General features: G+C 61.8%; 3 protein-coding genes across 4 annotated transcripts in view; all 3 read right to left on the bottom strand.

Moving 5' to 3' along the window:
* The window catches only part of VSIG10L (V-set and immunoglobulin domain containing 10 like), an 8,886-nt gene extending 6,215 nt beyond the window's left edge, over positions 1 to 2,671 (bottom strand). The window contains 5 exon segments of the mRNA XM_025048689.1: positions 4 to 91; positions 219 to 338; positions 341 to 499; positions 917 to 1,819; positions 2,653 to 2,671. Of these exon segments, the coding sequence (XP_024904457.1) occupies positions 4 to 91; positions 219 to 338; positions 341 to 499; positions 917 to 1,819; positions 2,653 to 2,671 (1,289 nt within the window).
* Positions 2,672 to 3,952: 1,281 nt separating this feature from the next.
* On the bottom strand, positions 3,953 to 14,289 carry ETFB (electron transfer flavoprotein subunit beta). Its single transcript, XM_006904986.2, has 6 exons — positions 14,137 to 14,289; positions 8,315 to 8,473; positions 8,002 to 8,160; positions 6,051 to 6,113; positions 4,967 to 5,125; positions 3,953 to 4,168 (listed from the first exon to the last, which is right to left on the bottom strand). Exons 1-6 carry the CDS (start codon positions 14,191 to 14,193, stop codon positions 3,998 to 4,000), a joined length of 768 nt encoding a protein of 255 aa, XP_006905048.1. The 5' UTR covers positions 14,194 to 14,289; the 3' UTR covers positions 3,953 to 3,997.
* A 643-nt stretch (positions 14,290 to 14,932) lies between these two features.
* Positions 14,933 to 15,471, bottom strand: part of CLDND2 (claudin domain containing 2) — a 2,146-nt gene continuing 1,607 nt past the window's right edge. The window contains exons 3-4 of one of the 2 annotated variants that reach the window (XM_006904985.3): positions 15,273 to 15,392; positions 14,933 to 15,047 (exon numbers count right to left, since the gene is read on the bottom strand). In XM_006904985.3, the coding sequence (XP_006905047.2) occupies positions 14,974 to 15,047; positions 15,273 to 15,392 (194 nt within the window). In that variant the 3' untranslated portion in view covers positions 14,933 to 14,973. Of the gene's footprint in view, positions 15,166 to 15,272; positions 15,393 to 15,471 lie in introns of both variants that reach the window. The other variant, XM_025048139.1, reaches the window with a different exon arrangement.

The following is a 15,471-nucleotide window of genomic DNA, read 5'->3' as shown; positions in this document are numbered from 1 at the left end:
CGCAGAGTCACGTTGCTGCCCGCGGTGACATAGAGGGCGGGGTCGGCGTCGCGGTCCGAGGAGATCTTGATGACCGGAGGATCCGGGCCGTCTGGGTGGAGGGAGGGGTTCGGGACGGCGAGAGTCGGGGCCACCCGGGTCTAGACCTCCAGCTTCCTCCTCCCCAGGGCTCCAGGGCCCCAGGGCCCCGCCCCGCGCCGAGGCATCCCCCAACTCACAGAAGACGCTGACGTCAGCCGCGGCCTCCGTGTGTCCGAAGGGGCTGCGGACGCGACAAGTGTACCGGGCGTGGTCGCTGCGCACGGGGCGCGCGATGAGCAGCTGGTCGCCCTGAGCGGCTCCGCTCCCTCCGGGTCCCCCGCCTCCAGGGCGCGTCCGTCGCGACTCCAGCTCAGCTCCCCGCGCCCCGGCGCCCACCCCAAGCAGCGCAGCCGGAGCTCGACAGCCCCCTCCTCTGTCTCCGGAGCTTCGGGCTGCACCGACAGCTGGGGCAGGGGCTCTGGGAGAGGGGGACGTGCTCAAGACTCAGGGCTTCCTCGTCCCTTAGGCGCAGGACTCCAAGCCCCAGCCCCTCCTCGCCCTCCCCCGGTCTGCCAGGTCCAGCCGCAGCCTCCTCCTAGTCCCAGCGGTGCGCGTCTCGCGGACCCATGAGTTTGAGCCTCCAGCTCTCTCTCTGGAGTGCAAGCCCCCGGGAGTCGTGATCCCCACCCAGGTCCAGCTTCCCTCAGGTGCCCTATCTTGACCCCCAGACCCTTTTCTCCTCTCTCCCCTCTCCCCGCCTCCAGCCCAGAAGTCCTCTCTGCCCTGAGCACGGCCCCCATCCTCTGGGGAAGAAACGTCCTCAGAACAGCGCGACCCCACGGGTCTGGCAGAGCAGCCCCGACCGCCTGCGTTCTGGAGCCCGAGGCCCACTTACCGTATACGCCCACCGTGAACTCCTGAATCTGCCGGGAGACGCCGGCCCGGATGACCTCGGCCGTGTAGACCCCAGCGTCTTCCAGCCGGGCAGAGGCGAGCTCCAGACCCCCTCCCGCCTGGTCAAATCGCAGGCGGTCTCTGTGAGCGGGGTCCAGGCTGATCAGAGGAGCCTCCGGCCCCAGGCCCCCCGCTGCCAGCACCTTGGAGCCGCGGCGCCAGACCACCAGAGGGGCAGGGGGCCCAGGGCTGGGGACTGGAACCAGGGGGAGCTGGATGGTAGTCCCCACCAGCACGGCGAGAGGCCCCCCCACTTGCTGGGGGAAGCTGGGCCTTGGGAGGGCTTCCGCGGGGACTTTGGGGTCGGGTCCGTGGGTGGAGAATTTAAAGTCTGGATCCCCGGGGGAAAACTGTGACCCTGGATCCTCCACGGACACCTCACTACCAGGGACTTGAGTAGAAACGTTCGAAGCTGGGGTTTTAACAGGGAAGAGGGGTTCTGTGTCCTGGGCAGGAACCGGAGAAACCGAGATATCGGGAAACACTTGGGGACCCGGGCCCCCAGAGGAGGCGGGGTCCGAGACCAACTGTCCGTCCCCCGCAGAGGCATTTGCCCAGGACCCAAGCACGTCGTTCAAATCCGGGGCCTCAGGAAACCATTTGGAATGGGGGGTTTCCGTTGTGGGTTTTGAACCTGGAGATTGATCCGGATATTTCCAGCCCGGGGGGTTGGTGGAGGGGACATTCGCGCCCTGGCCCTGGGAAGAGCTTCCTGAGTCAGAGGTGAAATTGGCTCGCTGAACTCCGGGAGTGGCTCTGAGGGTGGCGACCCCTCCTCCAGAGGCTGCAGGGGAGAGGAGGGAGTGTTGGGGGGCTGCTGATGGAGGGACCGGTGGGGAAGCGGCTGGGAGGGGGGTCTTACCCAGGAGCAGGTTTTTAGAGCCCGTGAGGGGTCCATGGTGCTGGCCCCGAGGACAGTGCAGTGATACTCGGCCTGCACCCTGCCGTCCAAGGACGAGTCCGACAGGACTGGTAGCTTCCTGGGCGGGGAGGCAGCCAGACCCAGTGGGAGGCACCGGGACCCTCCACCCATCAGGCTAGGGCTGAGTGGCCCACCCCACCCCACTGGTACTCACCAGCTGGTCCCATCTGAGGGGTGGCCCAGCCCGACCCCCCCACTGCCCACCCCCGGGGGGGAGGGGAAGATGGTGAGCGCTAAGTCCCAGCTGGAAAGATGGGAGCAAAGCCAGGAAGACTTCCTGAAGGAGGGTGAGGTGACCTTTCAGAGAGAGCCCCACCTGGGACAGCCTTAGTCTGAGCGCAAGCTTCTTCCTCCCCAGGCTCCCGGCCATAGGTCTGCCCTGTCCTGCCTGCAGCCTTAGATACCCAGGTCTGACCCGGCTCTTCCTCTGTTCCAAACCCTTTCATGGCTCCCCGTGCCCTCGGCACTAAGTTTCAAGTGGCTTTCTCCCACCCGGTCATATCCCCTGAGACCCAGGGCTGCACCTCTGTATCCCCCAGAGCTTCCATGCCCTGTGTCCTACTAAACTCAGTGTCTTTCCTCTGACCTGACCCTCCCTCTGGGTTCTCCATCTCAAGTATGGTTATACCATCTACACAGGGGCCGGAAGCCTCCTCTCCCTCCCCACCCTCACTGGGTCAGTCTCTGAACCCCAACTCTCCTCCCCCCTGCACCCCTCTGCCCCGGCCTCTCTGCCCTCCCCGCTCCGGCCTTACTCTTCGAATGTCCTGCCATCCTGAGGCCCCATCTCTCCCCTCCCAGATTTGCAGGTGGTTTCCTCTGCCTGGAATGCTCTCCCTTGCTTCCCGCCCCGCTCCAGGCTGCCTCTCCGACTTGTTCTTCAAGTCTCTCACTAAGAACGAAAATAATAATTACCACTTACCGTGCACCGGGAACCGTGCAAAAATTCTTCCCAGGTATGACTGGGCTGAACCTTTCCGAATGCCCTGTGAGCTGGGTGTTTATAAACCAGGGGGCCGTGGCTCAGAGGGGTCAAGGGAACTGCTGGCGGTTGCACAGCAAGAAGGAGAAGCTGGGCCTCAGCCCGAGATGGTCAGGCTGCTCGCTCCTTCTGAGAGCTTCCACCACCCATGCTGACCTCGGCGGTGCCTCTGCTCAGCTCCCAGTCCTTCGAGCTTACCCAGACGCAGTTCTCGCCACGCTGGTGATAATGGCAACAGTATATAGTGAGAATGTACTGTTTTTCTGTGTGTCAGAAAAAGCCCACGTGGCAGGTTTTGTAGCTGCAAATTCGACCCCCCTCTCATGAAGGAGCAGGGGCTCTGTTCCCAAGCCCTGCACCCGGGTACGCTCTGTGACCGCGAAACCGAGAGAATACAGTGGAAGCAGCTCCACATCTCTGCATTCAGGCCTCGAGAGACGGGCACATTCCAGTCCCGCCAGGGCCCCAGCCGCCACGCCGTGAGGAAGCTCAAGCAGCACCACGGAGAGGAGGCACGGCCCCCGGTCAACGGCCAGCTCGAACCAACAGCTCGGGCCAGCCTGCAGGCCACCTGACCGAGCCGTGTGGGACGTCGCCCCTCTGGCCCCATCGGAGCCGGCTGCGTGGAGGAGGCAAGCTGTCCCTGCCGAGCCCTGCTCAAGCTGCAGATTTATGAGCAAAATAAACGGCTATTGGTTTAGGTCACCAGGCGACAGATGACCAGATCGCAGGTATTGTCACTAATGTCACCTGATGAAGGAGAAACCCAGGCTCACAGTAGGGCGTTGTCAAAGGTCCCTGGACGCACAGTCTCTCTGACCCCACAAGGCAGGTCAGATGCCCGCTGTGGGTTCCCAAGCGCCCAACCCGCCTCCTCTTATGGCACACAGCACCCCGACTCATGCCCACGTCCACCCCTCCTTCGACATGGAAGCTTCTCAAGTGCAAGGGCTGGAAATAACTCACCTGGGTCCCCGGCGTCGCCCAGCACAGGGCCTGGCACCCAGGACACTTAAGTGAATGTTTGTCGAATGAATCAAAGAACGGTGTCCATGGAATGAGGTAACAGAGACAGACGTCGGGAGTCAAAGTTTTATTGCCGAGTTTCCTGGAGGGGCTCAGATCCTCCCAATCTCCCGCAGCTTGGCCACCAGGTCCTCCGTGGTCTCCACCTTGACGCCAGCCGTGCGCTGGGGCGGGTCCTCCACGCTAACCACAGAGAGCTTGGAGGTCAGGTCCACGCCCAGGTCCCCGGCCTTGAGGACCTCGATCTTCTTCTTCTTGGCTTTCTACACACAGGAAGCCCCCGCTCACAGGGCTGCCGAGGCCCCAGCCCACCCTCCTGCAGCCCGCAGCCAGGAGCGCCGCCTGCAAGACCATGCCCATTGGCTGAACCCTTCTGAGTTCGTGTCCACTGGCCAGGGCATGGGGAACTCTGACAAGGCCACACTGGGTGTGGGTAATCCCTGTTGGCTGGGATTTCCTGGGAAGCTCTCCCATGTGGGAGTCCTGTAGTCAGCCAGCTTGGGAAGCTGTGCATTGGCTGGAAAGACCGGCAAACTCATCTTTCTGGCAGTAATAATTCACTGCACTTTGGGCCAAGCTGACCACACGGAACTCTGCCTATTGGCTGAGATGACACACGGAACCCACCCTGTTGGCTAAGATGCCACAGTGAACACACCCTATTGGCTGATGTGACCCAATAAATCCTCCTTATTTGGCTAGGATTACTCAATGAACTGTTCCCGTTGGTTGAACTGACCCTTTTTACTGTCCAGTGAAGCCTTTCTATTGCCTGAGATAAATGGCAAACCTATCCTGATGGCCAAAACAGCTGCCACGAACTATCATTATTGGTAGAAATTACCCAGTGAATCTTGTTAGCCAAAATGACCAGTGATCCCTTCCTTAAGGCCAGATGTCCCTTGGATCCTGTCTCCTCCCATCTGACCACCAGGGAGGTACTGGGCCTGCGACACTCACGCACCCCCAGGCCCTCGGCGGCTCACCCCCCAGGCCCTCAGTGACCCCGCCCTGGCCCTTGGCGACCCTCTCAGGCCCTTGGTGATCCCCCCAGTCCTCACCATGATGTTGGGCAGCGTGGCATATCGGGGCTCGTTGAGCCGCAGGTCAGCGGTCACCACAGCGGGCAGCTTCAGGCGCAGGGTCTCCAGGCCTCCGTCAATCTCCCGCTCCACTTTCAACTTGTCCCCTTCCAGCGTTAACTGGGAGGCGAAGGTGCCCTGGGTGCGGACAGCGTGGGGGGAGTGGGCAGGTTAATTCAGGGCGGGCCACCACCAAAGACACGCACGGAGGAGTGGACGAAAGAGAGAGCATCTGGCGAGGTGCCCTGCAGATGCCCAGTTCAAAATGGGAGGAAGCCACAGAAAGAGACCTCGAAAACCTAGGGGAAGGTGTCTTCACTCTCGCTGGAGGCCAAGGCATGGGGCTCAGCATCCCAAGCCTGCCTCCTGGGTCTCCCTTCCCTGGTCATCCTGAGCACGGACTGAGTACCGGGTGCCGTTCTGAACAATCTAAATGCATTAGGACATCCGATGCTCACAGGACCATCGGGAACAGCCGTATCCCCACTTTACCGATGAGGAAAGCTGAGGCAGACAGAGGCCCAAAGACACGTCCACTGCCACCCACAGCCGGCACATCTGGAAGCTAGCCTCCAGGTTCCAGGCTCCATGCCATGCTTCACCTACCCACCATTCCGTCCCCAAGAGCTCCCTTCAAGGCCCCTCTGCTGGGTCCACAACAGCCTCGTGTTTGACCTTCATTCTCACAACGTCCCCAGAGGCCCCATGTCCTTGGGAGGCAAAGAAGGCCTCCCTGGAGGGGTGATACCTGAGGGGTATCTATCGGAAGGACAGGAGTGAAAACCCTGAGTGACCTGAGGGAACCTTCTTCCAGGCTGCAGGAACAGCACGTGCAAAGGCCCCGGAGCAGGGGTGAGCTTGGTAAGTCGGGGGTGCGGGGATCGGTAGGGGGCATGTGAAGGGCTGGAGGAAGCCGGGGTCCCAGCTGGCAGCCCCCCCTTCCCGCATGCTGCAGCAGCCTCCTGCTTTAAGCCTGCCTCCCTGCAGAAGGGCGGGGACAGGAGGGGACGCGCTCCAAGCTCCCCGCCTCGGCCTCAGCAAGGGCTCCCCGCTCCAGCCTCACCTGTGGCCAGTCCAGAAATCCGGCTGTCATCTGCCCTGTCTGGTTACAGTCATCGTCGATGGCCTGAGTGGGGACAGAGAGAAGACCATGACAATGTGGCTTTTCACGCACCATGGGGGCCTTTGTCTGGAACAGGGGTTCGCAAACATTCCCTATAATGGCCCCAGATAGTAAACATCACCCGGCCTCTGTCACAGCAACCCACTCTGCCTGGTGCACCGGCAGCCACAGACAACACACGTCTACACATACAAACTGGGGTGGCGGTGTTCCAATAAAACTTTATTTACAGAATCAGTGGTGGCCACAGCCAGTTTCCTAACTCCTAGTCTAGAAAGATCCCATCCTTCACAGGAGCCCAGGGACGGGCAGTCACTCATTCGGGGCACACGAGAGCACCTGGTACCCCCAGTACCAAATCTTTGCTCCATTTAAATATTCGAAGTGAATGCACAGGGTTTGGGCCAATGGAAACGTTCTGTCCCCCAGCCCAGTGATTGGTTCAGGGGCGTGCCCATGACTCCAGCTGGACCAATGAGGAGGCCGCCCTGGGCGTTTGCCCGGCCCTCGGGAAAGGCTCTTTTCTCTCCACTGGGGCCTCTGGGCTGCGGGGCTATGAGCCTGGAGGCGCGGAGAGCGAAGTCACGACAGAGGAGCAGGTCGCACAGCGCCCGTGACCCTGGACCAAGCCACGCCTGCAGCCCGCATCGCGTGCGCTAGAGAATTTGGGTTTTGGCTTGAGCCAGCTTGAGCCCTGATCCTGCCACTCAGGACGAAGCGCCCTGACCAGCCCACCCAGCATCTCCCCAGCTGGAGGCCCACCAGCCGGGACAGGCAGGACGGCAGAAGCCGAACCCATGGGCAGATGCGGGGGACTCCAACAGCCGTGCCAGCAGCCCCCGTGTCCCGGGAAGCTGGCGCAGACCTGGTCTCGGGCCCCACACGGACCCGGCCTTCTCGGCCGGACTCTGGTGAGGCCTCTGCCTCCCTCTCCTGTCCTGTGCTCTCACCACCCGCTGTCGGCTCTGTTTTCTACTGCCTGCCTCAGGCAGGGCGGCCAGTGACCTACCAGTTCCCATTGGGGGTAGGGCCGGCCCTCTGGAACCCCGTCTCTCCCCAGGGGGCCCCAGCTCTGCGTCTGAGCCTCCGTGCCGTCTCTGCACCATCTGACCTTCCTCAGCCTCCATCCCTGCCTCTCGGTTTCCCCTCCGACGCCTGCCTGTCTCAGGCTCTTCTGATGGCCGGCCTGTGCCCCTCCCCCGGCGGGGGGGCCCACGAGGTCTGTCCTCAGAGGACGCGGTGGGGAGGCCACCCCCGAGGAAGGCTGGCCCTGGTCCGCACAGGAACAGATGGGCCGGAACGCACGCCTGCCTTGGCCGGGAGAGCCGGGAGCTGGGGAGGCTCTAGTCGAGACCTCACCCTCCAGCCTCCTCTGTTAGGCCCCAGCCTCCTCCCCAAACTGCCGGCTCCAGCCTCTCCCCTCCCAGTCATGGGGTTTCTGCACCCACAGCGCTCCCGCCCCTTCCCCGCTCACAGACCTCCGGGGTCCCCATGCCCTCCACAAGCCCTGGGTCCCTGTGCAAGCCCAGGCCTCGATCCCGAACCCGCACGGTGCCCCCACGTCCTTGCGCCTGCTCTTCCAGACCCTGGCAGCAGCCCAGCCCCCAGCCCCGTCCCTCCAGCCACCTGTCCCTCCGCTCTGTCCCTCTGTGCTGTCGGACTGGGCCCCGGCCTCCTTCTCTCCCACATGAACCCTTCTCAGGGCCGCTGCAGATCCACCGTCACCCCGCAGGACCACCAGTGACCTGCCGTCCTGCTCCAGCTCTCTAGCGGGGGTGCTCGGCCCGGGACATCCGAGGCCCAGGCGAGAGCCCCCTGCAGTCTCGCCCCACGGCCCTGCTCTCCTGAGCGGGGACAGAGGCGGGAGCCAGGGAGGGCCGGGCACACCCACCTGCTTGCCCAGAAGCACCAGGTCCACCTTCTCCTTTTGTGCCAGCTTGGCTAGGACCCGGGCCACCTGCAGGGGACCCAGGCGGTCTGCCTCTGCAGCCGGCACCTCCACGTGGATGCCTCGGTCTGCACCCATGGCCAGGGCCGTGCGGATGGTCTCCTGACAGGGAGAGAAGCGGCTTGACTTGGCTTCTGGCCCCAGGGGGACCCAGGAGCCGGCGCCAGCCTCCTCCTCCGTCAGACCTAGGAGCTGGGCCCCGAGCCCCTCGGGGCCGGGAGTCCGGACCCCGGCAGCCCCCGCGGGCCCTGGGCACCTGGCACTGGGTGGGCCCGCAGCTGACGGCGATGACCTCTTTCACCAGCTTCTTCTCCTTGAGCCGCACCGCCTCCTCCACGGCGATCTCGCAGAAGGGGTTCATGGAGTGCTTCACGCCGTCTGTGACCACGCCTGTCTTGTCAGGCTTCACACGGATCTGCCCGGCCAGGAGACAAGGGACAGGGTCAGGGGGAAGGAGGCGAGACAAGGGCCGCAGCACTCGCCCTCGCACAGGCTGGAGGGGACGAAGGGGCCCGGACAACCGGGCCTGGAGGGGCAGGGCCTTGTCCAGGGATGAAGGCCTCCTCTACCACACAGGCAAAGGTGGGGGGCCGGCAAAGCTTCCCTCTCACGCTGCGTCTTCACCGAGCCCCCACTGGGTCCTGGCCCTGAATTGGGCAAGGCCGTTCTGGATTCTTGGTGGAGAAAATCTGGAAAAACGGCAAGAGTGGACACGAGGAGACAGCTGGGCAGCTGTGAGTCACTGACATAAGAGGTGGCAGTGGCTCGGACAGCCGGGACAGCGGGGGTGGAGAGGGGATGGATCGGAGGTCTTGGGAGGTGCAGTGGGCAGAACTTGGCGCTGGATGGGGTGCTGGGGGAGGCGGGGTGCGGGCTCAAACAGACTGCCGGCTTGCTGGTGGGCACTTGGCACAGCAGGGAGGGCGCCGGCTTCAGCTCTGCGCTGGGGACGCCCGCGGCAGCCCTGCAGGCAGCCTGCGTGACCCGGCCCGGCCTCCTCTCTCTTCTCCCCTGTGGCCATCAGCAAAGACTCGGCCAGAGCAGACCTGGGTAGCCGCAGGGCCCAGCTGGGGACACTGTGACACTCACTCTCACTATTGTCCTGAACGCTTCCCTCTGGGGCTGATGCGTGTGGCTGTCCCTCCCACCAGCCGGACAGGATAGAGACAGGGGTCTGGGGTTCAAACTGGGGTTCCCACTCAGGCCGGGCCTCCTGGACCGATACATTAGAAGGAGTAGGACGAGGGGGAGAAAGAGAAAAAAGACACCTGTCGTTTCCTGTCATTATCATTATCTCGTTTTCAAAGGCATTTTAACTCCAAAAAATAAGGCTCGCATTAATTTTACTGATAAATTTACTCTCCAGAAACACAAAACCCACATGCTGAACCCACGTGTTTACACAAGAACCCGTGCTGGGCGCATTACATGCTCCCCAGAATCCCCCAGACGTGCCCCTGGCTGGGTCCCTTGCCTCCCTCCACCTTCCCGCAAGCACCCTATTTAAAACGCACCCCTCCCAACTCTCCCCCGCACCCGCATCTGTTTAACCTTTTCTGTAGCGCTGACCCCTGCTGACTAACCACACCCACTGTACTCAAAATTTACCATCCATCTTCTCCCCACCAGGATGTCACCTCCCCGAGGACATGGATTTACTTCTATTTTGTTCGTGACTGTATCCCCAGGGCCTAGCATGATGTCCGGCACATAGTAGGTGCCTGGCACATAGTAGGTGCACAGTAAACACTCGTTGGTCGAATGAATGAGAACTCGCTCACATTAGAACCTGTACCTGTCCATCCAAACACTTAGTCAACAACACGGCAGCTAAAAGGCAAAATCCTCTCATGACAGAGTTAAATCTGAGCGAGGAGTTTCCCTTTTAAACAAGAAAGCAGCCCCCCACCACTGTGCTGGGGAGCCGGGGGGCTGGTGCAGGGCCCCAAGCCTGACCCTTCTCTGGCAGGATGGGGGGGCCGCAGAGTCCTGACTTTGAGGAAGAAGGGACGAGAACTGTCTGGCACCAAGGACACCTGCCAGCTCACCTACTCCCACAGACCTTTTAGGCCTGAAACGATTTCCGGCTTCAAAACTACTGTTTAATTAAATTACATAAGTCAAGAAACAACGGTGAGTCTGAAAAATCAGTAACAGCCTCTCTCTCTTTTTGTTTAATAATGATGTTTTATAAATCGAAGGACATGATTCAGCAGCAAACACCAGGCTTTCTCTCAAGGGGCAAGTATTGACCCTCAGCGGAACTAGCCCTGAGCCAGGCGGGCGACGCTCCGGGGTTTTGTGCATTATGTCATTTAGCCGGAGGCTGGTGACTGCCGTCACCACCTTCATCTGCCAGTGAGGGGACTGAAGCCGAACTCCCGGTCTGTGTGGGGAAGGGAAGCATGAGAGCCGCCCGGATGCCAAGTGTGGCCACAGAGGTGGGCGGGCCAGTCCTTTGACCCCCTGCCCACCGTATCGCAGTGGGTTTCTGTAAAGGGACTTCTGACAGCTTTCCCTGAGCCCCGGACACAGCTCAAGGACCCCTGTTCGGTGCTGCCCTCTAGGCTTTCTGTCATGCGTGTCACCGGGACTGTGCTGGGGCTTCAGGTAGGGCACTGGGTGACCAGGGCAGCCAAGGCCAGATGGCAGACAGTGGCCAGCAAGCGACGATGCTGACAAAGGGCTAGAGGTGGCAGTCAGCACCGAGACCGTTCAACAGGACACCTCGTGTGGGGCAGAGAAGACACATCCCCAAAGCGACACGTGTGACCTGAGTGGCGAGGAGGTGCCAGACATGCCAAAAGCAGGAGGGGCGAAGGGGAGTGGGCAAAGCCACGTGTTCCCGGAACTGACAGGAGGCGTGGCTGGCCGGGGCGGCCCCGAGACGGAAACCGGTTTTCTGGGACCCACAGACCCATCCCTTGGAGGGTCCTCCTTAGCAAAGTGAAGGTCACACCATGACACACAGCTGCTCCGGCCTCTTCTGGGCCTCAGGAGAAGCCCTGGACGCCAAGCTTCACCGACCTCATGGAAAATGTGTCCTTGGCCGGAACTGAGTACACTGTGATGCCAAGTGCCTATTAATACCCTAGACACGCACAGACAGCCAGATGCCCAGACACACTTACACAAACACACCGAGACACAGACACGCACACACACACTCTGACACACACATACACACAAACACACACACACATGTTCAGAGACAGACACACACACATAGACACGGACACACACGCACAGACACCCAGACACACACACATACACGAACACACCCAGAGACACAGACACGGACACACACACACACTGGGCAGAGCATCTGTTTTGAATAATGACTAAATAAACTCGCACTACTATTACGACCCGTAGTAACGGCACTCGCTGGGTGCCAGCTGGCACGTCCTGCGTGCCAGGCACGGCTGCAAGAGCGTATTTCACCTTTGCCACGACCTAACAGAGCAGGCACGACCCATGTCCCCATCACGCGGAAGAGGAAAACGAGGCTCCGAGCGGCTGGGCGACTCCGCTGAGGTCACACGGCAGGAAGCAGACCTGGGCGGCAGGGCTGGAGTGCACACTCTGAACCAGACTAGCCGTGTGCCTGCTGAGACAGCAGTGACCGAACCGGGCAGGCTCTCCCCGCCCCAACCCGAGGGCTCAAATTCCGGGAGAGGAGACGGTGACCAGGAAAGCAGTAAATCACACGGTGGATCACAATCTGTATTCCCTGAAAAGGAGCTGCCAGCCAGCTGGGGGGGATGGGGGGGCGTGGTATATGTGGGTGACATCTGGGTAAACAGAGGATCACAACCCAGGGGAGGCAGGGCTGGAAAAGGCAAGCCCAGGGGGCTGTCGGAGCACCCAGACATACCCAGGTAACCTGAGGAATGGAGGGCTTCCTGGAGGAGGTGATGCGGGAGAATCACTACACTTTGACACAACAGCGGGCCAGAGTTAGGCAAGACAAGGGAGGGATAAGAAGCAGACGTAGGAGGGTGACGCGGGAAGGGCGCCCAGGCAGACGGCACGGCAGGGACCAGGTCCCAAGGCAAGAAGTAGCCTGGTCTGCCAGGAAGGTCCAAGTAGTTGGAACTACAGAAGCACAAAGGGTGAGGATCAAGGGAACACAGAGGGCTGACCAGGGGACCAGGGCCAGATCACGAAGGGTCTCGAACGCCAGGCTAAGGGGTAAGGCTTTGTCCCGAGGGGCTGGGGAGCCACGGAGGCCTCTGAACAGGACGGGGGCAGGGCCAGCTCTAGCTCCAGGGAGACCCCTGACGCTGGGACGGTTCAGACTGGTGCGAAGAGACTGGGGGCTGGGAAAGTGGGGCGAGGGTCCAGCTGCGGGGAGACGGGCCTGAACTGCTGCGGCCGTGAGGACACAGAAGAGAAAACAGGGCAGAGACGGAGAGGGCAGGAGGGACGGGCTGAGCTGATGGGCCGCGGCAGGTGCGGGAAGGAGGGGTACCGGGGTGGGGCCCGGTGATTAGGTAGGTGGCCGCATTCGAATAATTGATTGGTTCAGAAAGGGCTACGGACAGACACGTCCAGCGAGACAGGATGCAGTGCAGGGGGCCCAGAGCACTGTGGGAGGGACAGGCAGCACACGCCCCGGGAAGGGACAAGAGCTCACACGAGGACACATTCGCTCTTCCTCCCGTGGGGCACACGCGCCGGAGGCACCCATGTGCCCGGCCCTGTGCTGGGCGGCGCTGGGACGCAGAGCTCAGTCACACGTGGGTCTGCCTGGTGGGGGAGATGGACGCGACCTCAGACATCTCGGGCCAGGGACCAGGGCTGGGGCCGGACCAGGCCTGAGAGAGACCCAGGGGCTACAGAGGCCAAAGGAAAAGAGGCGAGAACCAGCAGCATTGGGTCCCTGGACCCCAAGGGGAGCGTATCCCAAGAGGCATGGCGGCAACAACCCTGCCGTGTGCAGCCAGAGCCTGATGAGGCTGAGAGGCTGTGGGGACGGGAGGGGCACAGACGGGAGCGGGCCTCAGTTTCCTCACCTGCCCAACAGGATAATATCGAAAGGATCTGGAGAGGGCCGGAGGGGCTCATCTCATCCGAGGACGTGGAATGTTGCCTGGCGAACGGTTGAGTCCCCACTAATGTGAGCGATTATAATCCCTGGAGATTCCATGCCAGGACCTGGCTCCTGGGGTCTCCTCCCCGCCATACAGCCCGACCTGGCAGGGGCCCCAAGTTTCACCCATCCCAAGCCCTCCGACATGCCAGGCCCTGTGCTGGGCAATGCTGGGGACACAGTCCAGAGCAGACAGACATGGACGGGCAGTCAGCACCTTGTCTGGTTCAGGACAAGTATGGAGAGAAAATGGCCAATGAGACTGTGTCTGATTTGCCCCTGTCCACACCAGCTTCTCCCTGGGGACAAGCCCTCCAGGAGCCAATGCTCCCAGCCGCCTGGTGGAGGATGTGAGCCATTCTGCCAACTCATCAGACCGACTTCCTCTCTAACAAACTCTTCTCTTTCCTAGCTGCAGCCTCCTCGCTCACCCTGTAGCGACGTCAGCATCTGGATTCCCTCCGCGCCCTGTCTGACCTTCGTGATAACAGGTTTCTTGAACTGTAATAGTCGACTGAGTTTGCAATGCAGCCCAGTGGATGAAAGTGTGGCTTGTCTGCAAAGCACTCTTTGGGGTGAGGAACCAGACAGACCGAGCTAGGAACTCCCGCTCTGCCCCTTCCGGGCTCAGCGACCTTCCTGTGCCTCAGTTTCTCCATGTGTTAAACGGGGATCATGACTCCTCCAGCAGGTAAGTAAGAAACACAGAAAGTAGCTCGTTCTGCACGCAATTATTAAGGCAGTGACTCCAGAACCAGGGGAACGGGGTCATAACCCTAGAGGGGCGGGGTTTAGTGAGCAGCGATCGGATGTCTGAACCTCAATCCTCGTTCTTTGCCCTCAGGTGTGACTTTGACGTTTGGGGAAAGAGCGGCAGAGGTCAGAGGTTATGAGAAGATCCCCTGCCCATACGGTGCACGCTCGTAACCCCGGAAGCACACGGTCGCGGGACACAGGGAGGTGGGAGAGGGGGACCCGGTCACCTTCACGGCGAAGTCGATGACCCTCTTGACAGCCACGAGCGCGCGCAGCTCCGCCATCTTCCTGCCTTGGCCACCTTTGGAATCTGGACACCGGGTCCCTGCCCTCCGGCCCCCGGTTCCAGCCGTCCCGCCCCTGCCCTCTTCCGCGCCTGCGCCCCGGGTCGTCAGCCAATCAACGGCCGCGGGACCCGCCTCCGCCCGACAAGCGACCAATAGGAAGGCAGGACGGAGGGGCGTGGCCAGCGCGGCGGGACCCAGGGAAGCGCTTCCAGCGGGGGCGGCGGGACCCGGAGCGGAGGCGACTGAGAAGGGGGCGTGGCCGGGAACTAGGGGAAAGGTCGTCCCGGGAGGGAGGCGCCCTCCGAGTGGGACTCCTCTCTGTCGTGCTAGACTCTTCTCAGCGTCCTCGGATCTACCCCCTTCCCGAGGTCCCTGCCTCCTCCAAGCCAATCCAAGACGCGGCGCCGGTGCCCCCACGCCTCCGAGTTCTCCCGTGTCCGTCTCCCCATTTTCTCCATGCCCGTGTCCCCACATCCTCTCCATGCGCCCCGGTCGCCCCTCCTGATCCCAATCCCCCGTGTCCCTGTTCCCCTACACATCTATGTCCCTGGTCCACTCCGCGTTCGTGTCTCCATGCCCGTGTCCCCCAGGTCTCCACGTTCCCTCCAGGTACGCGGAGCCTCCGTGTACACCCGTGTCCGAGTCCCCGTGCTCCTCATGTTCATGTGCCCACATCTCTCCGTGTCGTCCGTGTCCGCGTCCCCACGTCCCCCAGAAAGGCAGGCGGAGCCGCAGCAGTGGAAGCTGTTCCTTTATTCTGCCCCAGGCAGGCTGCGGTCACAAGCACACGGGGAACGAGCTGATGGCATCCGTGCTCTGCAGGATCATGTCAGCCATCAGAAAGCAGAAGCCTGGAAGGAGGGCGGCGGAGGCCAGGTGGGAGACAGTGAGAGGGTCTTGGGGCGCTTGGCCGGAACGGCCCCTGGGGTTTGAGGCTCCAGGGCGTCTCTGAAGTGTGTTGGGGAGTCCCTGGGAGGTCAAAGTGGGGGTTCCCGGGAGGGCGGCTGCGGAGTCTCTGCGCGGGGGAGGGGTCCCCTAGGCAGTCTCCTTCACCCTCATCCCGCTGTCCAAGTTACCCGCGATAATAGAGAATGGCAAAGCCAGCCACCCGGAAAAATAGGACCAGGAGAAGAAGACGTCGTTTTTCCACGCATTCTTCACCGTGTAGCCTGTCAAGGCGATAAGCAGCAGCAGGCCTGGGCCGCAGCCACCCGCCAGGTGAGCGGGACCCGGGGAACCGCATCCGGGTCCCACCCGGACCGCGCCCGCCGTCCC

Source organism: Pteropus alecto, unplaced genomic scaffold (genome assembly GCF_000325575.1).
Source record: "Pteropus alecto unplaced genomic scaffold, ASM32557v1 scaffold41, whole genome shotgun sequence".
Taxonomy (NCBI): Eukaryota; Metazoa; Chordata; class Mammalia; order Chiroptera; family Pteropodidae; genus Pteropus; species Pteropus alecto.
This window is presented reverse-complemented; position numbering and strand designations above follow the sequence as displayed.

Excerpts from the sequence above, each read along its gene's own strand:
- ETFB (XM_006904986.2), bottom strand. The coding sequence starts at position 14,193 with ATGGCGGAGCTGCGCGCGCTCGTGGCTGTCAAGAGGGTCATCGACTTC. Across the intron at positions 8,474-14,136 it reads TCATCGACTTCGCCGTGAAG|ATCCGTGTGAAGCCTGACAA; the intron begins GTGACCGGGTCC and ends CTGGCCGGGCAG. Across the intron at positions 4,169-4,966 it reads CCACGCTGCCCAACATCATG|AAAGCCAAGAAGAAGAAGAT; the intron begins GTGAGGACTGGG and ends TCCTGTGTGTAG.